This window comes from Rhea americana, unplaced genomic scaffold (assembly GCF_003343005.1).
Source record: "Rhea americana isolate MKP2758 unplaced genomic scaffold, rheAme1 scaffold_122, whole genome shotgun sequence".
NCBI lineage: Eukaryota > Metazoa > Chordata > Aves > Rheiformes > Rheidae > Rhea > Rhea americana.
The window spans coordinates 810,735-838,347 of NW_028185284.1; the positions used below are offsets into that span (position 1 = coordinate 810,735).

Genomic DNA, 27,613 nt, shown 5'->3' on the forward strand with positions numbered 1-27,613 from the left:
TCTACTTAGGCAACACCCAGCCATAAGCAAGCTAAACAATTATTTTCAGGTTATCTTCATATTTGGTTTTGAAATAGGAATCCTTCATAATGGGATCCATCAGCATACTTGCAGTAAATATYGTTTCTTTCAAACTTAAAAGGCCAAAAGAAACTGAGAAATAATTTTAAACTGCATATTTTACTTTCAACATTTTCTTCCAGCCCATTTGCTTACGTGGATCCCTTGCATTGTAACATGGCCTATTTGTACCTTGAACTACTCAAAGACTCCCTCAACGAGTATGCATATGCAGCAGAACTAGCTGGCTTGAACTATGATCTCCAAAATACCATCTATGGGATGTATGTAAGTACCCAAATCAAGGAARAGCTTCGAGCCTTGAAACTACTTCCACTCATCAACATTTTTATATTGATTTGATGGAAGCATTTTTATTTAAAAAATGGCTTTTTCCATTGTGGGTCTAAGACTGTTATTCTTTTTGATCTTGATTATTAACCATACTTTCTTTAATTTGAATTTTAAGTTGAATTTTGTTCGAAGTCTTCAACAATCTTTCCATTCATATTAAGCAAATTTCTTCTTTCTTTTTTATACCATTCATGAAATTAATTTGCTGCAAGATTTGTTCCTCCATTTTTTTTTTTTAAAAAAAAGCCCTAATCCAAGCTTAGATTTTATTTCAGTTTGTCAGATACCTACTAAAAACRTTGACTGAGGAGGGAAGAAAAACCCCTTTCATTGCTGTTAAATAAATGGTATGCTCCAACTTTCCTTTCCAAGAACTACTGATCATGAGGCTGCATATACATACTCTTCAGTCATGTTTCTTCATCCATTACTTTGTCACTGCTTGAGGTATCAAAGCATTTCTTTTGTTTTTCTTTTTGTTAGTCGCTACATTTATGCTGATCCTCTCCATTGCAACATGACATACCTGTTTATCAGGTTATTGAAGGATGATTTAAAAGAGTATACATATGCAGCACGCCTCTCAGGTTTGATCTATGGCATTGCATCAGGAATGAATGCAATACTTGTAAGTAAGAAACAAACAGGAGGAAATGAGAGAGCTTGGGAGTTGTTGAGCTTGGAGAGAACATTTGACTTCTGCATTTCTAAAAATCTTTTTTTTTTTCCTTGCATATATCTCATGAATTAAAGGCAAAGCAAAACGATGTATTTTAATGAATAATGAATGACTTGTTTAAAATTGCAGGGTCTTGTGAACGTGTGTGCTGTGCAATTATTGCATGGTAATTCACGTTTTTATCTGCTTGCATGGAAATCTTGAAAGTAATATTGTTGTTTTCTGTAAAAAACGGATAACTTTTCTGTTGAATGAAACTTAACTTTACAGATTTTGTTACAATGCTCTAATTCTGCAGTAGTGAGCTGTGGAAATGTCTTGTGCATGTGTTTGCTAGAATGCAATGCTGGAAATTTATGCTTTCCTTAGTTGTTTTTATTATGTGTTTCGAAGTGTTGACAATATTTACTTGATAAATATTGATATTGTGATAAATGGTTATTTCTATGAGATTTATCATAGATGATTTTAATAATCTCTCTTGACATTCTGCTAAAAGCTTTTAACTATCATTTTATGGCAAAATTTGTTTTGAAATTTACTGTAAGAGTATTATTTTCAAGATAATCTTAGTAGGAGACTGTAGTGCAGATTGTCTTTACGTTTCTTGTATGAAAAAGAATAGTCTTTTTATACCTGCACTGTTTCTCCAATAAAAATCTAATATTGCATTTCCTGATAGCATCCACTTACTGAAAACATGGCTATCTCTTTTCAGTCAAAACTTGCTGACATTCCCAAGGTCAGAATTAACAAAAAATAAAAAAAAAAAAAAGTTAATTTTATCATTTTTTAGCCACAGTTTAGGGTTATTTTCATTAACTCTTTTTGTAGGAACTGTTCTTATACCATAAAGATTCTAATTCCGAATACTAAAATCAGTTCGTGCCATACTGGTACCTAGTAATTTCTAATAATCTTTTCTATATATTATAGTCAATAAGTATGACCATATAATATTGGTGTCTTAAGCAAGGATAGATGCTGCACTAAAAACAATCACCTACATTTTTATAATACTGTTTTTGTTCTTGCACTGATTTTAGGATATTGGCCTTTRTCATAAATGCATTTATGATACCCTTTCTTCAAGTTCATAGTTTAGATATAATTACGTTTTGGTAACTATAGAGGAAAAAAATCATGTTTTCAGCCCTAAAATTTCATTTAGTTATTACCTTTTGATGGATAAAGTGATTTTACTTTAGAACGAGTTAGTTTTGAATAGTCTTGAATTTAGAGTAAATATTGAAAAGTGTATTATTCTTTGAATTATATGAGACTAGGCAGTTGTTTTATTCTTTTTTTTTCATCTTCCACATTTAAAACAAATTATGCRCTTTTTCCGTAGCTTTCTGTAAAAGGTTACAATGACAAGCAACATATCTTGCTCAAGAAGATTATTGAGAAAATGGCTACTTTTGAGATTGATGAGAAAAGATTTGAAATTATCAAGGAAGCGGTAAGCTACCCAAGGAGTTTTGAATGCATTGACTTAAAGTGAAATCTGAGAGTTAATTTTCTGCAGAGGGTCTGTGGAAGCTTTTTTATTTTGTCTTTTTTCTGGCCACAGGTTCCCCAGAGTCTCTCTGTTACATTTTTTGGTCCAAAATAACTGGCCTGGGAGTTTTCTGTTAGGCAGTTTTTCTTATAATTGACTAAGGAATTGCAACTTGCTTTGACAAGAGTAGAAATGTAAGAAGGGGGAAAAAGAGTCTAAACTATCCCAATTTACAAATTGGAAAGGCCTAAAGGGATCTAGTCATAAAAGAAAGGGAAAATAAGAGAAGGGGTAAGGAGGTGTTGAGAAGAGTTAATAGTATTTTCTTCTTCTCCCCAGATGTGAAAGAGCTCTGCTCTTCGTCTAAGATTCTTTTGTGCAAAAATGACTAGTTCGCAAATACATACTGACTTCTGGCAGTTTGACTTCCTAAATGTAATGACCTATGCATATTTATGAAATAAAAATTTAAAAGACTGTTAAGCTTATGAAGTTAAATTTATAACTTTGGTTATGTTTGCTACACCAGACAAGAAATGTAAATACTTGGTCTTCAGCTGTCTTTCTGAGAGAAAGACAGAGTTAAAATAAAGGAAGGGTTTTTTTTTACAGAATATAGCAATTAGATGTTGGAACTCATTGCTCTGAGTTGTTCTGGAGATATAAATGATTTCAAAAAACTGATTAGACAGATGTTGGGGGGCAGGCTTATTTTTGGCCCCTAAAATTTGTATGTAGTTTGCAGTAGATGAGAGAGCTGTGATTTGGGGGAAAATCACCCTGTTCTTGCTATAGTCTTGCCCATAATCCTTTGCTATTGATGTGGTTGTTAAAAAAAAAAAAAAAAAATCACTAAACTGGACAAACACCAGGGCCATCTTTAGTGATGTCATAAGAAAATTTAGGTAGATGTGCATCAAACATGAGGCAAATTTTATTACAACAACACTTTGTTCAGGGTACTGTGCATCTTAAATACATTAGGTGTCTGGAAGGTTTGACTGGTTGTGACAAAAACCCAATGGGTCTGTAAATAATCTTTTTTGTGTGATTTTCTTTAAGTGATGCTTCCCTATTCATCTTTACAGCTTGCTTGAGTTTTTTCTCTGTATTATGCATATTTTTCATTTTATAGAATTTTAGTATGTAGACCTTTTTGGTATTTTGTCCTTATTTTGCGTATCCAAAAATCAAATGAGATAGGGAGATTGCAATTTTCCCATTCATGTTTAAATCTACATATTAGGGACATACCAGCTTTTTTTCTGCTATTTGGAACAGATAGAAGGAGAATGCATCCTCCGCAAGTTCATGTTCTTTCTAGCCCATATATTCTGAAATAAGTTACTTTTCTCCTAGAGTGTAAAAGATGTGCTTATTTGTGTGTCTGTAGACCCAGGGGATCCCAGCTTGTTAAAATRATTAGTTTGCATTTGTTAGTTTTTTGCCTATCTTGCAGAGGTGTTAAACAGACTATAGAAGAGTTTCTGTAGAGAAGCTTACTGATTTTTCTCTCACATCTTCTTTATCTAGGCCAAGAATGCAAAGAATTTCCCAGTTGTTCCTGTACTTTTCTAATCATTTYAGGCTTGAGAACTGGGAGGAAAATATATTTCTTATTAGCCCGTTTTTCCCCATGAGTCACTGTAGAATGCCTATTTCTGGAAGAAAGCAGCTTGATCTAAATGCTTATTTAGGATCTATCTGCCATAATTCAAATGTCATTCATTATGTTTGGATTTAAGTATGGTTTAATTCTCATTTAAAATATCTTAAAGGTTACTGCTTAATCCATTGCCTCACAGGCCCTTGTTATTACTAAGATGATTTAACACAATTGTTGAACAGATCTAACAGGCAGGAGAATGTTATTGACATTTGAAATGTGTGGTTTTGATGGTACACAGGGTACAGGGTTACCATTTTATGTTTAGAAATTGAGTTCTGTAATTTAAACTTAATTGATTTTACTTCTGTTTTAGTACATGAGATCACTTAACAACTTCAGGGCAGAACAGCCTCATCAACATGCAATGTATTATCTCCGACTCCTGATGACAGAAGTTGCTTGGACCAAAGATGAGTTAAAAGAAGCTCTGGACGGTAATGTTCTGCCAGTTTAAAACTTTACTCTTTATTTTTTGTAATGGAGTATGTCTTATTACCAAACTAATGAAGGTACCTGTTTTGAATTCTACCCATTATTTAAAGTGAGCTCCTGCAGTGACAGAGCTGAGCTGATGCTTTTCGGAGTTGATGCGTCTGCAGGTGTCCTCCAGTTTCTAGGAAGTTTATTAGTTGAGACAAAGGGCTGTGCAAAGGTATGGGCTCACCTTGATGGCCTTGCCGTCAACCTGATGCAGCTTCTTGCCTGCACTGGGGCAGCATGTTGCTGAAAACTTGAATTGCTTTGTGGGCATGAGCCTGGGTATGGTGAAACTAGTGCTTACCAGACACTGTTAAACTTCTTTGGACTCTAGCTGACATCTTACAGATATCCTGGAGTGTACTTTCCAATATCTGTAGGATTTTGTTTTTGTTTTTTTTTCTTTCATTATCCAGGGATCCTAACTCCCATTTCTGTAGATAATAAAAAAAAATTGTTTGTAGACAAAAAAAGAGCAGGCCCCCTGCTATATTTGGGTGGAAAAAGAAATTTCTGAGAGATTTAATCAACTTTCATAACAGCTGAAGAACTCTTCCTTATGTGTATCTTACTGTATTATGACAAAAAACTATTATCAGGACATATCCCAATATTGGAATAGTTTGCAAAATACCTTGTAATATCTCTTTGGAATATACTGAGACATTCTTTTCAAGAACAATGTCTTGCTTTTGTTTTTTGGGGGGTGGGATGGAGGTGGATTCAGAATGCATATCATTAGTCGTCAAAGGCGAGCCCTGTGCCCTGTTGTTTGAGGTTGTGATGCTGGARTAAAACTGCTGCATTCAGACAGACATCCCTGAGAGGGYTGCACAGAAATTTTTGATCTTTTTTTTCCGTAGAATTGCTCCAGGATAGAAATATACATGTTTAATTAGGTARTATCTTGAAAGATTGCAGCTATCCCTGAGACTAGTAGTCGTGCCAGCGCTGCCCATGAAGTTAGTGATGAAACTAATGCTGATTTTCATGGCAATGGCTCAGCTGTATTTAGATCATTCCTTTTTTTAATGACTACAGCATTTGGAAAAAATAACAGATTTTCTGTTCCATTTATGTTATCTTTTTAAGATTTATGCTATTGTATTCAACATAAGAATGGTTAAAAATGGAACATTGCTTGGTATTGTTGGAAGTCTACTTGAAATACGGAGAAGTTTTGCATGTGTTTTTTTTTTCCTTTTTTTGTGTTCTCTCATACTCGAAACAGCCCTAATCTTTTGCACCATTAAYAAGCAGTTCTAAAGGCACTGTTAAGATTATGATTACACAGCRATAAAAGGACTGTTGCCTATTGTATTGGAAATGCAAATTTAAGATAAAAAAAAGAAAGCAAAAGTAGTTGATTTGGAATCAGGGAAAAAAGAAGGATCTAGAAATAGGTTATTTTATTGATGGTCAATTTTGAGAGGGAAAGCGAGATAAGCATTGACCTGCTTTTCCTAAGAGAAATCACTAATCTGTRTTAGATATTTATGCATCCCCCATTGAATAACTGTGTGACCTCGTTACCTTGAATGCATTTGCCTTTTGAAAAGTTCTGTGAAATACAAAAGTACTATAGCTTTTATAGTAGTCAAGAAAATGATGAATAGAGAAACTAATGGATTTGGTAAAGTAGTGCAGGGATTCTTGCRGAGTCAGGGAATTAAGAGAGGATCTGTTCACTGTAGTATGAGCACCYCATCTATTCAGCATACCTCCCACTCTTGTTCCACTGGTTCTGTTTGCTAATCTATATTTGCTTTACATACGAAAACTGCTTTACAAAGGTGCTAGCAGAGAGTGTGTGTGTGTATGTATGTTGCCTAGTATATGTTTGTTGCAAAGTGTTATCAAAACACTATATTTGAGTTGAGATCTTTTTTTTTTTTTTTTAGTCTAGCTGGTAAATGTACTGTGTTTCTCAAGCATTATAAACTACCTGTTTACCTAATGGCTAAAGCTTTATCTTGGAACAGCACCTGAATGATTGTAACTGTTTTCTCTGGAGAGAGAATGTGTGTTCAGCATGACTGGAGAGAAGGCTTTTTTTTTTTTTTTTTTTCTTCCCCTTTTTGGAATCTGGGTCAGACGTTACATGAATTCTAAGCAAAGCAAGCTATATGATGAGTGCTGCTGTTTAGACCTGGGCACTTTCCAATGCTGCATTCTTAAAAAGAGATCCACATTTTTATGAAGATGAGTTTCTGTTTCTATAAGAAATACACTATATATAATGACAAGTTAGATACTTCTTAATGTAAAAATACATGTAATTGATTTAACTGTYGAAATATCTGTTCTAGATGTCACTCTTCCCCGCCTCAAGGCCTTTATATCTCAACTGTTGTCACGGTTACACATTGAAGCTCTTCTCCATGGCAATATAACAAAACAGGTTGGTATGAAATGTCTTTAATRAAACAATTTTTATTTAAAAACTGCATTAAAAATGAAAGGCTAATGTGATCTTCTCAGATTTTAAAACCAATTTCACCATGTGTGATTGTGTAATTGGACTTTGTAGTTCTTTATGGGAGTATCATAGTGTCATCTTTTCTACTTTAAATTTCTTAGGCTAAGTGCTACCCCTGTATTGCTCTTGGAGATTTAATAGAAAACAGCTTATGATCTTAATATTTTAAAGTCTATCTTGCTTGTCATTACTGCAATGTGATCAAGCTGCATAAAGAACAATGTGCTGCAGATCTTGCTTTTCTGTTTACAAGTTTCAGGCCAACTAACAAAGACTTACGAAGCCATAATCCTGCCAAGTGCTTTATACAAAGCTAGACAGGAATGGTGATCCATAAAAAACAAAGTTCAGCTCTCAGTTCTGTCTTTTGGGGAGTAAAAACAAGCAAAYGTTTGTTCTATCTTGCATTAAAATAGTAATGGTTTGCACTGGCATAGGAAATTTAACCAAGCATCTGAATATATGTACAAAATGTAGTATCTTTCTTATAACAAAAATGAGAACATTTCTSCATTCTTTCTTTCTTTTCTATCCAATGTTATACCAGCTCTATGATACATTTCTAGCAGGAGATGTTCTAAAGTATTCGCAATGACTGCTGAATGTACGGAGAAATACCTGATAAGGACGAGGGAAGGAAGATGAAGGYGCTAGTAGTAGTAGCAGCATAGGGTGTAAAAAGTTTGTTCTTTCTGGAGCATCTCCAGAATATTTGGTTTTTAATTTTGTAGAATATTTTCACGTAAAGAAATTTAATGTCATCTCCCTTCTCCCTAATATCTTATACTTTTTTTATATGATATGAAATTCAGTTCTTTCTGCAACATCACTGAATGACCAGGGTGAGCTTAAATTTTCATGATAATTCAATCATAACAAACAAATGTATTCTGTAGCTGGCATCATGGGTGCGTACTCAATKGGTCAAAGCCCTACAGCTAGAGAATTGGGAAGGATCGATTTATACCTATAACTATGTAATAGGTAGAAGTGATCTGTGATCCTCCCCTGCATAGATGTGAATAGGAAAACTTACCTGTCGTCCATGGCCTGTATTGTGATAGTCAAGTTCATGGCTATGCTGCACTGACCACCTCTTTTTTTTTTTTCAAAACAAATTGTAACCTAGATCTGGGAAATGTTTCTGTCTAAAATTTAATAGAATACTCTTGTRACTGGTTTTGGTACTGAAAAAGATTAAAAGCTTAAAATTGTCTTGTTTCCTCTTGAATTAATTTAATTATGATATATGTTCTTTGACTATTCATCACATTCATTTACCACAATAGGGTGAATAGTAAATTAATCATATTCAAACTCTCATGGTCTTGCTCTAAATATTCTGTTTTTAATTTGGTGCACTGTTTTGCAGAGCGTGTAGTATTTTCCTCTCGCCTTCCGGGCTGTTTCATTAGACCTTGTTCTTAGTCTTTAGTTTGGGTATTTTTTGTTTTGCTTATTTTTTAAATTTCCCAGTGTGTTTTTATGTGATCACTTTTATGTTGAGAACTTGTGGCAGCACAGACTAAGAAATTTTGCTGTTCAGTATGTTTTCCAATGTTTTTAAAATGTTCATTGCGTATTTAGTGTAAGGTGGGGTTGACCGGATGTTTTKGTAGATTGAAATGGAAGTTTTAATGAAATTTACGGAAAGATCAGCATTTTTTTCAAAAGTTCTGTATTTTACAATTTGCTTTTCTTTTCTTTTTTTTTYTTTCTTTYTTTTTTTTTTTTTTAACAAAGTATGGGCTGTTGCATGTGAACTACTTCAACTGGAGCAAGAAATTTCCTGAAAGCAGTAGTAACTGTAGAACTGCTTAAAATCAATACCTAATTGTACATTTGTTCAAAAAACAAAACAAAACAAAAAAAAAAACCCTCTAAGTATATTTAAGGCATTTAAAAAAATCTTCAAATAATGAGTAAGGATTTGTTAAAATAGTGTAGAATATTAAACAGAATAAGAATTATGAACTCTGTCTGTGGATATAGTCAGACAGCTTATCTTTGATAAAATTCCAGACTGCATTTGTGAATTCCATCACACCGGATTTATGATCGAATTTCAAAAATGGATAAGACATGTAAGGGACTAATGCTGTTGTTCCCTGCTCATTAATGTATGAGTTAATCAGCAATTCTGAGTTACCTACATTAGACTATCTACAGTAGAAATAAGCAAGTGTATTCTGTAGGATTAATTAGAATGCTGTATATGGCCTTTATGTAAGTATGTGTTATGGGCAAGCTGTCTAATATTCTTCCCTGCATTATGTTTTGCMTCCTGGTCATCTGCTGATCTTTTTCCCTTTTGATAATAATTATTGACGCTTCTTGCAGTGAACCAGCTCTCTGTTGCTGAGATCATCCAATCTTTAGGGCTCTGAGACTGTCAGTTGTGTCTGAGCGCTACAAGATCCTCATGCCCATTTGCCTTTCCAGCCTGTGTCCACAAGCCACAGCAGCAGGGGCTGGAGTTGCAGCCCTGCAAATGGGGGTGCAGGKGAATGCATGGTTGTGACCCAGAAGCCCTGTCTTTTGTTCAGCATAGCAGCAAAAATTGAGCATTAAGTGGACCTTGTAGGTGCAACTGGCAGTACCGTATGTGCAATTGGCTGCACTGTTAGACATCTTCTCTGATGGAAAGGAGAAAGAAGTACTGGCTTCTTTTCCATACAGGGTCTGTCTCTGAGAAGAGTAATGACTGTCAGCAGGAGGTTGCTCTGCACGTGCAAGAGGATCAGCTATAAAGAGACAACTTTGAAATGAAGAAGGTAGCGTTCATGCAAATCTGTGCTTCACTCAYGAGGAAGAACACTAATGGGAGGGTGACATTCAGCATTGAGAAAAAGGGTTGCCGTGGTCACTGTGAGATTGGCAACCTCTGACTATCACGGAATTTAGGTTTGGAAAGGTGACAACAGGCAAGTGCCATCTGCCACTCAGAAGGTTGTTTTCCTGTGGTTCTCAAGGGTAAGAGATGCAGAGGTCAAAGCAGGCTTCACTTGCATGGGTTTCTCCAGTGCTGTTGGGCCACTAATGGAAGGCATCTTTTTGTCTCTTTTTATCTTTCATCAGTAGAAGGAGCTTCATTATGCTGCTGTCTGCTGTTGACCACCACAGTGTTTTACTTACTTAGCTAAATGTTTGACAACTGTTTTTGTTGTTGTTTTGTTTCTTCTGAGCAATTTGTGTATGGCAAGTCACACAAGCAGGCCAATACRTTACCTTGTTGAGCCTGCTGAGCTCTGAGGAGTTGTCATGATTCTCTTGCTCCTTCATGACTTCGCCTGTGTTCTCATCCTGTAGCTTATGAAATCATTCGCCAGCAGTTTCCACCATCATGAAGACTTTTGTAGTTTTTGCTGCAGCAGTAGTTGAATGGCAATGAAGTGTGTGTTTGACTGGATAAGGAATATGAAGGCCCCTGAGTCAGGTGTGAGGAGGACACCTGCTTCCTTATCAGGGATCTCTTTGCAAGCTGTGGACTATGACATATGAGAGGGAAAGTGCAAGAGTTCATAGCAGGAAGCTTTTGAAAACAATAGGTGATCATTACTTGTGTTTCTTGATTCTAGACTCTTTCTGCAGCTTTTTTTARCTCGGCAGGTACGTGAAAGTATGGGCTGGGTATCCAGAGCCAGGTCCTGTGAGGACTAGGGTTCAAACAGGAGCTTTGTCATGACCACCTGCTTCCTGCAGTCTGTTGCTAGCCCGCAAGAGAGCATTCTTGAGCCACTCTGGAGCATGTAAGCAGTTTTCTTTGATAAGCAAGGGAGCCCAAGTGTGGAAAACGGGCTGGAAAGGCCTGGGCATGGGCTTGAGGGGATGTGGAGGAGATGAGGAAGTTGTGGCTTATATAGATAATAACTTCTGCTAACTTCCTCAGCACCTGCCATAGCTTCTGGCACTCACTTATTTCCTTTTACAAGAAGTAGGCATCTCACTTGCAGCAAAGGATCCAGTAATGCCTCACTCTGCTCCAGTCTTGGCTTGGCTTGCTCCGTGTGTATGAAGACTTGTATGTTTGCTGAGCTCTCCTTCATTGCAGCACCCTCCCTCTTCCTGCKCCGGCATGTTTACTGTTCTCTGAGGTGTAATATGTGGCTATGCGGTCTGGCTTCTCCCACAAGTACTCGGTGTCCTTTCAGTAGGAAAATGATCATGTTTCATTTTTTACTCTCTGTGCAAATAAAGCACCTTTCTTCCCTTTTATTTTAAGGGTTCATCTCTGTCCCCTCTGTAGAATCGCATTGGTGAGGGCAGGTTCTGGCTTTCTACTCGGGGAACGGGAGTTCTCTGCTGTAGGAAGGGATTGAGCCTGCACTGATTCATGTTTCTGGGAAATACGGAGTTAAAATGTGTCTGAACAGGGCAGGCCTAGCTGATGACTGCAGGTTGCCTGTGTGACCCCTATAGTAAGTGAGCTCTAGTTAGGGAGGATTTGYCTCTGTCTTAGGGGGCAAAACCAGGTTCTCTTCTTGGAAAGAGAGGTGGAGAGGGGAGAAGAACTGCAGGCAGTTCTCCTTGACACTTACAGCTATGTCACTGATCTGTGGGGAGCAGGCAGAACTGGCCAGACAAGCCAGTGGCGCAGTGACAGGCGTGCTTGGTGGGGCTCTGCCTTTTTTTCCCCACAGTGTGGTTTATGGTTTGCAGATAATAAAATGTTGCAGGTATGGCTTGTCTACACCTCAAGCTTACTAATGTGTAAATGAGCACGTTTTTGTTGGGGTTTTTAATTGTCGATGCAGAAATTACAGGTGGAAAAGAACAAATCCTGAAAATACTTGAAGCATTTACATGTTTCAGTCTCTTCTTTAGTAATTTGTATGACTAAATTCTGGCAGTTACCATATGAATTAAAATTTTGCTCAAATGCTTTAAAAATACAGGCAGATTATTTGTTTATTTAAACACCTATGTAAGTCCTTTGCAAACTTGGGGTCTGGAATCTTCATTGAAGTGTCAGTTCGTACCAAACACATTGGGAATAAGAAAAAGAATTTGGGCAGACTGAGCCCCTGGCTTTGGTTCCTAGCAATATATTGTTTTTCTATTGTGTTTCTGTTGTTTACCAAAAGTTTTCCTATTTACTTTTAAAATTTATGCATGCCCTGTTTTTGGAGAAGAAACCAAAATTTTTAGAATTTTAGTATGATACTTAAGGCTATGAAATATTCTTTTTGCATTTGTTCTCGTTGTATCTTAGGACATTGACACCATTACACTGTTTTGAAAGCGCTCTGCAATAAGTTTTAGGCAGCAGCCTATTAAAAAAAGAAAAGTTACTTTTTTGATTTGGCTCCGTTAAGGTCCCTGGGAACTAGGCAGAACTGTTTTTTCTAGTTTGTTAACCAGCAGGTGCAGACAAGAAAAAAAWTTTTTTAATGCATCAAATAAAAGAAAATGGCTGGCCAACAAGTCCTAATAATATCAACACTTCAATAGAATGCATATTTGAACTTACCTGTAACTTTATTTTCTTAAAATTCCACCTGATACATATATATTTTTTTTTTGCAAGCATACATCGTAGATGTCTAGTTTTCAAATTTTGGTACATGAATACGTCAAGTGTTTGGGGGGGGGGGGAAGAAGCCCACTCAACATCAATTTCAAAAGTGTTGTGGAAGAGGGAAAGTAGTTTAAGATGTAATGAAAATAAATTAAAAAAAAAACTTCTTCCCATCTGTTTAATTTATATTGTATTTTCATTAAATTACAATATCCCTTCTTTCTATTCCTGTTTTCTTGGTTTGGGGGTTTTGTTTTCTTTCCCTTTCACATCACTGTCAATAATTAGAAAGTTTCAGCTTGCTGGTAGGTACAGAATAACTGATGATTGCTAAAAATCCTGTTATTTTCTCTTTCAGGCTGCTTTGGGAATTATGCAGATGGTTGAGGATACTCTCATTGAGCACGCTCATACAAAGCCTCTTCTTCCCAGTCAGCTAGTGAGATACAGAGAAGTGCAACTTCCTGATAGTAAGTTAAATCATTTATAAAGATATTTTTAAAGCACATTAAATTGAGATTCTCTGTCTGCTAGGGGCATTTTAAAATTAATGTTTTTCTGTTTCTGGGTTTCTTTTCGAAATCAGATTTACTTCAAATTACTTTAAATTGTAAATTTCACAATATAATTAGGATATATTTTTGCTAGGTTGCTAAAATAATGCATGAGTATAGATTCTCTCTGGTATACTTGAAAATGAATTCTGTTTATTTTTAGTCTGTTTTTGTAAGTTGGATCTCAGACCTAATTCACTCTGTATGATGTATGGAAATAAGAGCGCTGTCCCGTTCTGTGCAATGCTACTATACACATTTGAATAAGCATTATTCTTTAAGACCAGATTTCAGTATTAATCAAGCATTCAGTGAAGAGTTGTCCAAAACAACTCTTGCTTATTGTGTAAAACACAAACCTATTATCCAAATAACTTTAATGTTTGTAGTATCAGTTCTTTGGTCTTACAGTGTTTTTATATTATTTAACTTCTATTGTGCAAAAAGTGTTATATTTAAGGAATGAGGCATGGGGAATCTCTGGGAGTTGCATAGGAATTATGACATAAGTAGCTATACAGCCAAAATCAATTACCCTTTGATGATCATTGGCCTGTGGAAATTACCATATACCAAAGAAGCCGTTAATATTGTATACTGAATTGTTTTTATTTATCACAAGCATTTCTGATAAATTATCTTTAAAAGTATTTATACAGTAGAGACAATGCAGACTTCCACTCCAGTTCCAAAAGTATTTACCTGAAGAGAATCAGCCGATTTAGATTTCATATCCAGTGAGCACAGATGCTTGAGTTCATTGTACCTGGAAGGGGAATCTGGCATGACTTTTTGTGAGGAATCTTTCGTTTGTAATTTACTTGGTCATACCTGCAAGCGCTGACGTTTTGACATGCTAAAATAATCTTTTTTTTTTGTTTTATGAAAAGCCTGCTTGATCTGTTGATTTTCCTTTAAAAATCCTAAGCTATTTATTGTAATTCCATTCCATCTGTGATAGACCATTATCTATCTTTCTAACATTGGATAATGAGTATGTATTTTTTTTTTAACTTAAGTTGGTTTAACTTTGTTTTTTTAGGAGGTTGGTTTGTCTATCAACAGAGAAATGAAGTTCATAACAATTGTGGAATTGAAATATATTACCAGACAGATATGCAGAGCACCTCTGAGAATATGTTTTTGGAGCTCTTTTGTCAAATTATCTCAGAACCATGCTTCAATACTTTGCGCACCAAGGAACAATTAGGTAAGTTTTCACAGAGTTGGTGGTGACTGTGTGTACATACACAAGTGCACTTATGAGTAGACATGATGAGATATTCTTTCCCTGCTTAGTGAATGGCATTTAAAGTACACTTGGTAAACACAAATTTTAACTACTGATGACTCAAAAGAATATTACTGTTCGCATATGCTAAATTGAGAAGAAGCAAGCATAATTTTAAGATCATATGAGAAGTACCTGAAATCAAGTCTATTAAAAAAACGGGGGAGGAGAATCAATGCAGAAAATTTCATATCTGCAGTTGTAAAAATGGGGAGATTAGGTCAGTTTCTTAAATTTTAAGAAATATTTTGAAAGAATTAGTAACAGTTAACTCTTTCCTACTTGCAGTCCTGCTTTCAGTTGCAGTAGAGGGTTCACAAGCCCTAACTTAGGAATACTCCTTTATGGATAATGGTAAGCTGCAATGTTGACCAAGTCCTAAACTTTGAGCTTATTAAGAATTCAGCTGTTCACCAAAAAGTGCAAATAATCATCGCCTGAACTAGTAAGACTGAAAACTAATAAAGTTATTTCAAATATGATAACAGCAGAGATAGAGAGTTTGCATGACAATTTGCGTGACTGAGATATTAAGGAATACAATTTTTAAAAAAGAATGAGCAGGAGAGCAGGAAAGCAAGAGAATAAGAAGGGAGGTTACCTTGTAAATATATGCCCTAATATCCAGGAGTCCTATTTAAATTCTCAATGTGATGACTAAAAGGAAAAAGAGTATGAGTACCATTATGGTTACTACCAGAAAAATCAGACAGATTAGTCTTTTGTGAGCAACAAGCAGTGAGCCACCATATATAGCATAGGGATTTTAACTCTCTAGATGCTTGTGGAAATAGAGCAGGACCCAGGTTATTTAGCAGATTTGTTCTAACATTTTTGGAATGTGTTGCTGGCAGGTTTCATGCAGAAGCTGGACATAGCAGCTAAAGCATGAGAGAAAGGGAAAGACCAGCAAGGAAGAACTATTTGAGTGTATTTGAGCTAACATGGTGTGACTGCAGAATTATGGAGTTCACAACTCTCAGGAGAGAAGGCAGCAATAATACAAGCAGCCTTCAAAAAACTCAGTAGAACTGTTATTAAGATCTGTGAGAAGGCTAAGGAAAAAAGGAGTTCAAGAATTAGCAGTCTATTAAACACAAGAGGAAGTAACACAGACTCATTCGATAAATATTTTAGCAGTAAGGAAAGGACCAAGGAAAAGAAAATTTGTCAATAGTGTGAAAAGGTCAAAATGTTTCAGGAAAGTGGGTTTTTTTTGTTTGTTTGTTTTTTGTTTTTTTTTTCACTTAAAATATCAAGAGTGACGAGGTAGTTTCAAAATAAATACCAGTGATCAAAGTCCAGAGGCTCACCTTTAATAGGAAAAGAACAGATTAAAAATTATTTGGGTAAGTTAAAAGATTTTAAATAGTTTAGGCATGATGAACTCTAGATGATGGAATCCTGGAACCGGGACTGTTAAAACTGAGAATTTGCAGAGGATTGGTGAGGTACTAAAAAATTAAAGGAAGTTGAACGTTATACTTATCTTTGAAAAAGGAAAGAGAGAAAAGAACATGAAATTTCCAGATCAGTCAGCTTAATTCTAATTCATGGAAAAATGTAGAACAAATTCTAAATATATAGGAGAGAACTGAAAAATGGTTCCTGGACAAAAACAGGTCAAACTAACTTCATTTTTTTATACAGAGTTTGATGTCATATGTCTAGCTTTTAATAGTGTGAGAGTCGCAAAACGTTCTCAGGCAAGCTCAGAGCAAGATAGTCCAGATGGAACTGCTACATGTCTCGTTGAAGGCTGTTTGGAAAGTTCTGACTGGAGATTTGTTAAGAACAATTCATTAGAAAAATAGTGTCCTACAGAGCTATCTTGTGATCTAATACTACTTAGTATTTTTATAAAAAAAAAAAATTGGATGATAGGTGTGAATATACTTACTAAATTGTGAGATAATACTAAGCTAGGAAAGACTGCAAGTGTGTGGGAGGGCAGAACTAGAATTTGAAATTAGTTTGACATTTTGGAGACATGACTTGCATGAAGAAAAGGTGCTGTTCAGTAGGAACGATTTTGCAGGAATAATCAACCGCACAGACACAAGATGAGGAGCAAGTAGCTAGGTAGCACTTATACTGAAAACAGTCTATAGGGAACAGTGCATCAGATGCAGATTGTGAATCAACAGTGTCAGGCCACTGTGGAAAAGGCGTGCTGAGATGGGATATATAAAAGGGAGCTTCCAAAGATGCACAAAATAATCTTTCTGTACTGTTCAGGTAAGGCTTTTGAACACAAGAACATGAAGGAATGATCAGAGCACTATAAAACATCATTTAGAAGACTGAAATGTAGTGGTTTTGTTTTTAAAGGGGGAAATAGGATTGAAGAAAGGTTCAAGTACTCATATTTGCAAAAGTTACAACAAAAAGGAAGAATATTTTAGTCAATAAAATGAGAAATTTATTTGCTGCTCTTATATTGCAGCAAAGAATTCAGATTAAACATTAATCATAATAATTAAACATTATTAGAAAATAATAGTAAAGTTTCTAATGTCTAGGGTAGTGGAGCACTAGAATATAGCCTATTTTTTGGTTGTTCAATGCTGATGACAAATTTCCTTTTGTTCTTTCTTAGTCTACTTCATCTGCTTCTCACTCCTCCCATCAACTGATAATTTACATCAAAGAAATAGAGGAAAGAAGTTTTTAAAAAATAAAGTAGCATGTTTTGAAACACTGCATTATTTCATTCATAATGCAAAATTATATCTAGTATAAAATTGTATTCCTAACAAACATGCCATGCTTGGCAAACTCAATATTGAAACAAGGGTGTTGTCGTTGTTTTAAACCATAGAATTGCAGAATCAGTAAGGTTGGAAGGGACCTCTGGAGATCGTCAAGTCCAACCTCACTGCTCAGCAGGGTCACCTAGAGCATGTTAGATGATCTGTGACTATTTTTGTTTTGCCAAGGTTATATTGTGTTCAGTGGTCCACGTCGGGCAAATGGCGTACAAGGACTACGATTTATTATCCAATCTGAAAAGCCACCACACTATTTAGAAAGCAGAGTTGAAGCATTCTTAAAAACTATGGAAAAGTGCATAGAAGATATGTCGGAAGAGGCCTTCCAAAAACACATCCAAGCTTTAGCAATTCGTCGTCTAGACAAACCAAAGAAGTTGTCTGCAGAATGTGCTAAATACTGGGGAGAAATAATTTCCCAGCAGTATAACTTTGACAGAGGTAAGAAAAAATATAATTATTTTAAAGATTTTTATTTTGTTCACTATTTGCTTTATTTAAAAAAGGTTTTCTACAAGAAAAAACCAATTTGATACTTGAATTTTAGTAGCACAAAAAWAATTCCCATTTCTGTTTTAGGTATAGATCAGCTTTGCATCACATTTTCATGTCTCAGCTCTTATTCACAGCTGTAATTTTCGATCTTCCATGCATAATAAGCTTCCTACGTAAAAGTCATTTTGTATCCTATAACTTCTCCTTTGCTTTCCATACACAGTATTGGCTTTTCACAATAGCGAATACAGTCTTTTTTGTAGGCAGTGACTAACTGTGAACAGCTTTAATAATGAAGAATTTTGAGTTGTCATCTAGTTTGGTCTCAAGAGAATGAGAGCTACTGACAAGATGATTTCATGCCTGAGTATGAGAGGTGGTGTAAAAACTCTTAACCCCCTCATAATTTTGAGGATTTCGTTTTGTTTTGTTTTGTTCTCCCTTACYTGGACCTATATCTTTCCAGAATTTCTTACTGCTAGCTGAGGCCAGATCTTCTTATGTAAATCCCACCCATCTTACTATTTCTCTTGACTTTTATAACTTTAATTCCCATTTACCTACTAGTAATTTTATTCCATTAAATGATTCTAATATGTCTAGAATTGTCAAAATCAGAAATTCAAAATCAGAAATTCATGTCCTGGCCATAGGAAGTAGAGAATTTGTTTCCATGTTTTTACTTTTTTTTTTTTTAATTAGTATTGTTATTACTGCTGTTTCACTTCACAAATCTTAAAACATTCTTCCGAATACAATCTTCTATTCCAGTCATTTTGCCAGTTTTTTGAATTTTCTTTCTGTAGAACTTGATATGAATTTATTTCAGCTTGTCTCAGTGACCTATTAACTGCGTATTTGCTCCGACATGTTTCTTTCTTGCATGGCCAGAATAAAAATGTTCCCACTTACGCAAGTCATATTATTTGATTRGTTTTATTACAATGTAATTTATATGATGTGATGTAGCCACAGAGACACATTATCCCCAGATGCCTTAAAGGTGATTCTCCCTTATCATGTACGCTATATAACTAGTTGCTGTTCCTTACAAAAGAACTTCCTTAAAAGTCTTTATGCAGTAGTGTGCAGTGCAATTAGTATTCTTCAAATATATATTTTTTAGTAAGTCCAATCAGATGAACATATTTTGTGTGTTATTTTCCTAAGCTTCCAATGACACTTTCAGTGATGGAGTAGTAGCTTGTAAGTTCAGAATGAAAAGCATATCATTTGCAATCAATTGCAGCATCTGGATTTGGAAGAAAAATACTTTCAAGTAAGTAGTGTGCTAATAACCAGCTATGATTTGCAGACTTAATTTTTTTTTTTTTTTTTTTTTGTACAGATAACATTGAAGTGGCTTATCTAAAGACCCTGACCAAGGATGATATCATACAATTCTACAAGGTAAGTTAGTCATGTAGTTATTCAGAAAGAGATGTATATTTTACTAGGTATTACTTATGTGAACTGTGAGATCATATATTTAGGCTTGTTGTAGGTAGGTAATAGAATTGAAGCACATACCTTAATAATCATTTTGTTTATTGGATCTTCCTTAGTTTAATGGGAACTAGCATACTGCAAGGATTTTTTTTTCTTCTTATCAGCTGTTCTCTTCTTGTCTCATTTATCTTCTGTTTGTGAATAGAAATTATGTTTCTGTATGACTTTCTGACCCAGTTTAGCCAAGATTGCAGATTTATTCTTTTTTCTTTTCTCTGAACCAGTAAATGATTCAGCGTATTTTGTCTGCAGGAACTGTGAATTAAAAAGATAATTTTAAATCTTTCCGCACTGTAAATCAATACATTTCTCGTTCCTGTTATGCAGAACAAAGGAACAACATAATGATGCAATAATCATATATTGCAGCTCAGCATGAAATTGTTAAATGGATGTCTAATATAAGCAGTTRAAATACTGGGGCGGGCAGGGGAGATAGCTCACTTAAAAAAAAAAAAATAATAATTGGCCCTCATTCTTTCTATTTTGCACCAAATTTCAAATGCAGTGATAATTCAGAGTTGTTGCAAAGTGTGTATGTTGTTTGACTACCTCTGGAGCAKTTCAGGGGAATATTCAAGGGAACACTGAGGAAAAATACTGTGGCTGCCTTTTGAGCTTATTATAGAAAAAATTCTACCTATGAAGAAGCATGGTGTGTGTGGGTGTGCATATATTATATGCACTCCCACATATGTGTGTGTGTATTAATATGCACACATATAGTAACGATGCATATATACACATAGAGTTCTATGTATATATACGTGTGTGTGTGTGTGTGTATATATGTATATATGTGTGTGTGTGTGTGTGTGTGTGTGTGTGTGTGTGTAGTCGTGTGTGTGTGAATGTCTTCAAAATGGTTTCTCTTCCGTTCTGTTACTTTGTCCTTTTTCACTAGCCAGGGTCATTCTCATATACTTTCTGTTTTAATTTGAGATTTAATTTTCCTGTTAAAACTGATTACTACTTAAATGGCACAGTGAATACAAATGTTTTTCAGAGTGTGATAGCATAGGGTAAGATGTGCAGCAGGTATAAACTTAGTAAATAGAGTTTCAGTAGCTGTTTAATAACTGATAATTTGAACAAGTATGCACATACTGTTTTGTTATATATGTGTGTGTATGTATATACATATATATATATGTATATGCTAATGTAAATTACATGATTATCCAGTGTTGCGGAGCAGAAGTAATTGGCTGGATGGATGAACTGGTCCAGCTGTGTTTAGTATTTGTGTTCAGGGTGATGTGCTTCCAAAAGGCTAGTAGGGTTTGGAAACTGCAGAGATTTTGGTTACATACCTGATATTGCAACGATTAATTTCTATTATTTCTGTGTGTGCGTGTGCGCACGTACCAAATRCTACATGAATCTCTTAGGCAACTTGGTTCTAAAATGATTCAAATAACTGTATGAGTGACCTTTAATATTTTAAGGGACATTCCAAAATTCACCCTCATTTTAAAACATATATTAAAATCTAATTGCTGTTATCCGTTTACTGTTTTATAAACATAATCTATGAATGTTACCTCACACCTGAAAGAATTCATAATGTTGTCTGCTGTAGGTGCTGTTAGCAATAGATGCTCCCAGAAGACACAAAGTATCAGTACATGTCCTTGCAAGGGAAATGGATTCCTGTAAGTGTTGTACTGAATATAGTATTTAATCAATTCCTGTTCAAGCAGTCATAGTTAAAGACAGCCATGTTATATAGTATAAATACAATGCACTGCATATATACATTTTAGAGGAAAGAAATATTTCTTTATAGGTTTTCTTCACATGGATGCTTCAAAATTTTGATTGATATTTGTAGTGAAGTTTTTTAGCGTTCCTGAAATATTAAAATGATATAACTTAAAAGGCAGTGCTTCTTTTATCAGAATTTTATCAATATAATGTTTTTTTTCCTGAGAAACAGTGAATGTCTGCAAGTTATTATTCAAGCACCTTCAAAAAAGAAAAAAAACTTCTAAGAGTATCAAATATATTTAAACTTAGAAAGTCAGAGTTTATTTAGGCTTTATTTCCAAGCARTCTAGATTATACCATGTTACTCCGTTCTAGAATTCAAGAAGGAAAACGTTAAAAATGTTTATGTTTTAATGTAAATAAACTAAGAGGAAAAACTTCTATGATGTTTTGTGCAGCTTTTTCACTAGTTTATAATGAACTTAAATTCCAGTGCGTAACTTATTGTAAAATCAATGATGGTAAAGGTTTGTCTGTAGCATAGAAAGAAGCAGATACTTGTGCACCTGTTAAGAGACTCTCTTCAGTGTCAGCATGACTGATTTTATGGTACCATGGAAGTCGTAATTCTGCAGCTGTGTAAGGAAGACTTATTTTATAATATCTGACCAATTTTCATGACTGATCGTAGCTGAGCAGAAATAGCTCTAATACTTTGCCTAACTAGAGAAAACATTTTAAAATGTAAAAACTAAATTCCCAGAACAGCTTGTGCTTGGAATGATGACTTCCTGAGACAAGAGTGAGTATGGGAGACAGCCTAGCAACTGCTAACTCTGCAAATGTTATAGCCAGGTATTCTGTCCTGCTGTCTCCACATATTCCCCAGTTCCAAAGCATTTGATCTGGTGTGTGGCCTCTTTCCTGCCATCACAAGGAATTGGGTACTTTCATGCATTTCCAATGAATCRTAATAAGCATTCTTGGAAACAAGTGCAGGTGCTCAGCCTCTAAAGAATAATAATAGAGAAACTTGAGAATGGAAGTAAAAGGAAGGCTTAACTCCCAAGACCAGGACTTCTGTGGGACAGGTGGGCAGAATGCAAGGAAAAGTTTGGGGTGGTCTGGAGTTAGGGAATTAATGGGAACAGAYGGGGAAGGTTTAAGGTTTCTAAAGACGGTTTGGTTCATGGAGTATCCCACCTTGCCTTCATAGGTGAATCCTACCAGAAAATTCTGGTATAATTCTAGAAACTGTTGAGAATACAGATGTGCTATTCTTGCATTGCCTTTGTTGCATATACTATGGGCATTTACTACTGTTCACATAATTTGTACTGAAAAACAGTGGAAGTATTCATTGCTCAGTGAATTAACAGTTTCTTATTCCTACGTTTTCTTCATGTGCAAATAAACTGAATAAAAGCCACTACTCCTCAACATGTGGTCTCAAGTCAAATCTTGGATTAGTCTGTTTGAATTTCTAAAGACAACTGTAGAGGTCAAAGTCAAATCTTCAGAAAATGTTATTTATAGATAYAAAATTAACAATCTGTTCTTACTGTACGTATCTGTCTTATAAGAGAAAGAGTTCATATGTGTAAGATACTAATTAAATTATGGTCCTAAATTAATTTTGATAATGTTAAATAGGCCCTGTTGTTGGAGAATTTCCATGCCAAAATGATGTGAACCTGGCGCCAGCACCACCACTACCACAGGTAAAACTGTAGTAGCATTAAAGGAGTTGTAGTAGCATTAAAGAAAAGATKATAGGGAGAAAGTACAAACTTCTTGAAATTCATACTGGTGCAGGTTGATGTTTCAGCTTCTTTACATGTGTGTTGTTATCCTCAATAATGGCAGCTTCATTCCTGATCTYTTTTTTTCTTTTTAGCTTGAATAGTCTCTCCTTTGTTCCTATTATTCCACTGAAATAAAAGCTAATGAAAGTAGGCAACTCTACTGAGTACCTACAGTATGGAATAAAGTGAAGATAATTATTGTATGAAAATACTGAGTGTATATGTATTACATGCGACGAGAAGGCTGTGTATGCATCAACAAATTTATCATCTTTGAGGGAGGGAAAAAAAGGCAGGACTTTATCCTAAGGCCTGAAATGCTAATGCAAATTCTTGTCGTTGKGTTACCTGTGGAGGAAGCAATTTACCAACTTCTGTTCATACAAGTATTACAAATTTCACTGTGACGCCTTTTGTGCGAGTAGCAATAAGGGTCCTTACRGAACCTTAAATGAACTTGCTTAAAGAAGGATGGTAACATTTGTCCCAGTAAGTAATTACCTACTTCTTCCCTTTTTAAAAAATGTTATTTCGAAATAATCACAGCGGAAGTATAATAGCTCATCAAATTGCTATTGTTTTTATGATCTCAACTCTGGCATTCAAAGGATAGCTGATATGTTCTGAAATAGAATTCATAAATGAAAAGACAAAGTAGTTGAGCTCTGCATTCACTGAATACTTGCCATTATTAATAATGCAATCACTGCATTATAGATGCTGTTTCAAATTATCCAGCGTAACTACAAAACCATGTACTTCATAAGCAATAAAACTATATTTTAGAAGATTCTGTGATAATGAATGTGAACCACTTATATTGCAGAAACAAGAACAAGAAAGATATGTTTGTGTGTGGCTGTAGCAAAAGTTAAAACTTAGTGAGGATTTTTCCACTTTTCTGGTTCAAGATACTGAGCAGACTTTTTCTTGCATACGCTTCTTTGCAGCCAAGCGTGATTGAAAATATGACAGAATTCAAGCGCAGTCTGCCACTCTTTCCACTGGTGAAACCACATATCAATTTCATGGCTGCAAAACTGTGAAGAACCCCCAATGGATGAAGAAATGCAAATGATTAGTACTGACATGGTTTTAAGGGATTTCATGATGAACAAAATTATTAAAGATTATTAGGATAAATGGTTCTGTGCATTATGCAAATCCCAAATATGTTCTTGGTTCATTCAACATTAACTGTGTGTTAGGGCTAGAGAGTATAGAAAAATTGGTTGTGGTCACGTGTCATTTATATTAAAGAAAACCTGTTGAAAACCAAAATCAACTGAAACAATAAAAAACTTGTAGATGCAGTATATTTTTAAAATAGTATATCCCTTTAAGTTTCCATTTTGATAAAAGAAGCCTCCAGAATAAAAAATTCTGCTTATAATATCCCTATCATTCCTGAAAAACACCATTTAGTAGCCCAAYAATAATCTTATTGGGGGGCAAAAGGAGGAGAAAAGTAGGTCCTTTGGGGTTTGGGGTCAACAGTTTTTCATAAAAAGAGACACTTTCACATTTTTGAAAAGTGACATGTTGAATGATACTTTTTTAATTGATCCTTAGTGTAATCAACATATTTTCTATTTAAGTTTTATGAAGACCAACGGGAGAGAAAAGGAAATTTGACAACACAGTAATAAGYGAGGGAATTGTTTTAACAAGGGTAACTGAGATACTGGCATGATTTTAATCTTTCTATACAAACTTTGAGATATTTTATATTCAAACTGGTAAAATGCTGGAAACGCTTTGTGAGTCCATCTGATTTCTGTTACCRGAAGTGTTGTCCTAGTCTCTTGATGTTGTAAACATCCTGTTCAGTTTGTCAGGGTTACTCTGAGCTGCTGCCATTTGGTATATAAAATACTTTATTTGATGTCATTCTTATTTTCCGTTGCTCATACATTATGAAAGTTCTCCATCAGTACATTTTGCCTTTTCTATTAGGTCTCAGTCCAGCAAAGCACTTACTAGTGCAAATAACTTTACGCGTGCTTTAGTTCTTAAGAACAGATGAAGTCAAATACGGGGCCCTTTAGTGAATCAGTGGGGTTCTTGGGGTGCGTCTGTGCGGGCCCCGTTTGCCCCTGCAGCAGGCGCTGGAGACGCTGCAGTCCCCCTGGCTGGCGGTACTGCTGCAGCACGGTACTTGCTTCAGGTTACATCACAAGATGTTGGTTCCCAGTTCTTTTAAGAAGGCTGTGCGAAACGGAGGAGGATCAAGAATTATGCTGAAATATTATATATGTATATATTTCATAATTTAGTAAAAATGGTAAAACAATACATTATGTCTCGTCTTCACTGAGCTGCTCACTTCTGCAGATTATTGTTCTGCTTGARACAGCAAATCAGGATAAAGTCTTCAAATAGAAACAGGTAAGGGGGCATCTAAGTAATTAATAACCTCTTTTACATATTAATGCGTATAATTAAGTGTCATTATTCAGACAGGGTAGGATATGCAAAGTACTGAAGTTATAAAACGTGCTCATGTGAGCCCTTGCTACCAGCAGTGTTGCTGAGAGTTTGCCTTCTATTAAAAGAACCTGAAACTAAACGCCCAGATCCTACGTGCATGTTGTGTTACCTCCAGATCCTGATATCTTCCGTAGGGCTGTTCTTGTCATTCAAATCAGTATTCTCAATTAAACKGATCCTGAAGCCAATTTAAATGGGCACTTGACAGGATTAGGGCTTTACTTTGTTTTTTAACAAGAGTCTGTTTTAACTGAGTAAATACAGTGCATTTAAAAATTGTTTCAAAGGCTTGAAACAATTGAACAGCTTTCTAATAAATTTGATGCTAGTTTGTGATGTAACCTGTTGTCAGTGAAGGCCACTAACATCTTTTGTAGCCTAAGGAAAAAAATTTTAGGCATAGTATAAACAAAAACAGTATTGGGGTCTCTGTTCACCACATTTTTCATGGATCCTTTACRTGTAATGGGCTTTTTACTCTCTTGCATTTGCTTTTGTTTATAATTTTCTTTTAGTAAAAATGTTTATATTATATATATTAAAGGTTTTGACAACATTATATAAAATATATATTTTGGGGCTTAGTATTTAAACATACCACTCTTATGGTGAATAAAATGCTCAGTCATGTGTAAAAATAAATATATATATATTCATGAAAGTACGATAAACTCTAATTTTAACAAATTATAAGAATAAATTGGAAGGACGGTGTATTTAACACAAACTCACAAATCGTGTTTTCCAGAGGAAAAATGTAGAATTTTAAAATTCTGTGAGTGGATGTGGAAACCCATGTTTTACTTGCTTTTAAGTGTTCTCCAGCATTTTACTGTTTCTGAGTTTGATATAGCAGTAAATTTTGATAAACTCAGGCATACTAATGGGTTCATTTTAATGGATCCAAAGCTGCAGTGTCTACAAGCAATAAAAAAAATACCTAGAATACACTGTAAGTCAATTTTAGTGCTTGTTAATTAGTTTATGTAAGAAACCATAAATTATTATTACATAACTGTAATTTTTGCAAGTGCTATTTTGAGCAGTTTATGTGGAATTGGGTGCATGTGACACAGCCAGTATGACAGAGTGCTAGAGTTATTCTGTTTACAATAAACAATCTGAATTTAACTTTGGAGTTCTTAATTTGTTTCATTTTAACTTTTTGCATACTGGTAATGTTACATCTATCAGCCTGTGCATCTTTTTTATTATTATTCTTACATAGTAATCGTGAATTGCTAAGATACAGTTGCTTGGACTAGTTAGGCTGGAGAGGACTGCTGAAAAGTGTTTCTGTTCACATCTCGGGAAGTTTCGGGGGACAGGTGCTTCCCCATGTGACATCCYGCATCTTGTAGACAGATGAGCTTTGTTGCTGAGTGTATGAGAATTTTATAAAATAAAGTGAGACAGGACTTTTTTTAATTATCAAATCTGAAATTGTAAATTCAGAGCATCCCTGCAGCCTAACTTAAACTTACTCAGTGCAGCTTTACAGTGTTTGCTTTTGAGAAATTATTTTTTATGGTAGTTTTCTTTGTTTTATGCATACCACAAGATTACTTTCAGAAAGCTTAGAAATAAATAGGGTTGTTAGGACAGTCAGTAGTGTAAACTCTGGCAGCCTAAAATTATAAATCAACCTGCATTTTTGCTGTTGTAATGGGGCTTCTTGAAGCAGCATCTTACTTTTGGCAAGGTAAAAAGAGAAAGGTTTTGTCCCTGGCATTGGGAGGAGTGGTTGGAAATCTCAGCAGAGGAATAAAATGCCCGGCATGCACAACGAGGAAATGATTTATCCCTAACATTAGGGCTCTCTTTCTCCCCTCTGATTGTTAGGGATGGTGTAAATCTTGAAACATTGGCTTTATTATCTTTTGCAAAAAATCAGGCTACCCAGATTTACTTAGTCAGATTGTCATTGCTAGCCATAGTGATAGCTGAACTCTTTCAGGATGTTGCTTAAGTAAGTGCTTAGACTTTAACAGTTCTTGCAGATAATGTGTTCCACAACGTTGTGTGGAAAAAAGCATTACCTATCTTTCTAAATTCATTTATTATTTTCTAGCTCTTGTTATAACACAAGATCAGCAGAATATTAATTTACCTTCTCTCTACCATTCAACTGTTTAATATGCRTTTTTTATAGTGCCATTGTAAAGTGCAAAATCCTAATCTTATACATCTTTATTCATATGTTTTTGCCTGTTTTTTCAATAGCTGACCATTGAACTGATACTATTGTCAG

General features: G+C 35.1%; 1 protein-coding gene across 2 annotated transcripts in view; it reads left to right on the plus strand.

The window, feature by feature from the left end:
• Nucleotides 1-26,493, plus strand: part of IDE (insulin degrading enzyme) — a 68,072-nt gene extending 41,579 nt beyond the window's left edge. Inside the window, exons 15-25 of one of the 2 annotated variants that reach the window (XM_085325721.1) lie at nt 898-1,042; nt 2,445-2,555; nt 4,577-4,697; nt 7,050-7,141; nt 13,096-13,207; nt 14,334-14,501; nt 17,522-17,794; nt 19,197-19,258; nt 20,940-21,012; nt 22,721-22,788; nt 23,823-26,493. In XM_085325721.1, the coding sequence (XP_085181847.1) occupies nt 898-1,042; nt 2,445-2,555; nt 4,577-4,697; nt 7,050-7,141; nt 13,096-13,207; nt 14,334-14,501; nt 17,522-17,794; nt 19,197-19,258; nt 20,940-21,012; nt 22,721-22,788; nt 23,823-23,918 (1,321 nt within the window). In that variant the 3' untranslated portion in view covers nt 23,919-26,493. Of the gene's footprint in view, nt 1-203; nt 349-897; nt 1,043-2,444; nt 2,556-4,576; nt 4,698-7,049; nt 7,142-13,095; nt 13,208-14,333; nt 14,502-17,521; nt 17,795-19,196; nt 19,259-20,939; nt 21,013-22,720; nt 22,789-23,822 lie in introns of both variants that reach the window. The other variant, XM_085325720.1, reaches the window with a different exon arrangement.
• Nucleotides 26,494-27,613: the final 1,120 nt, after the last annotated feature.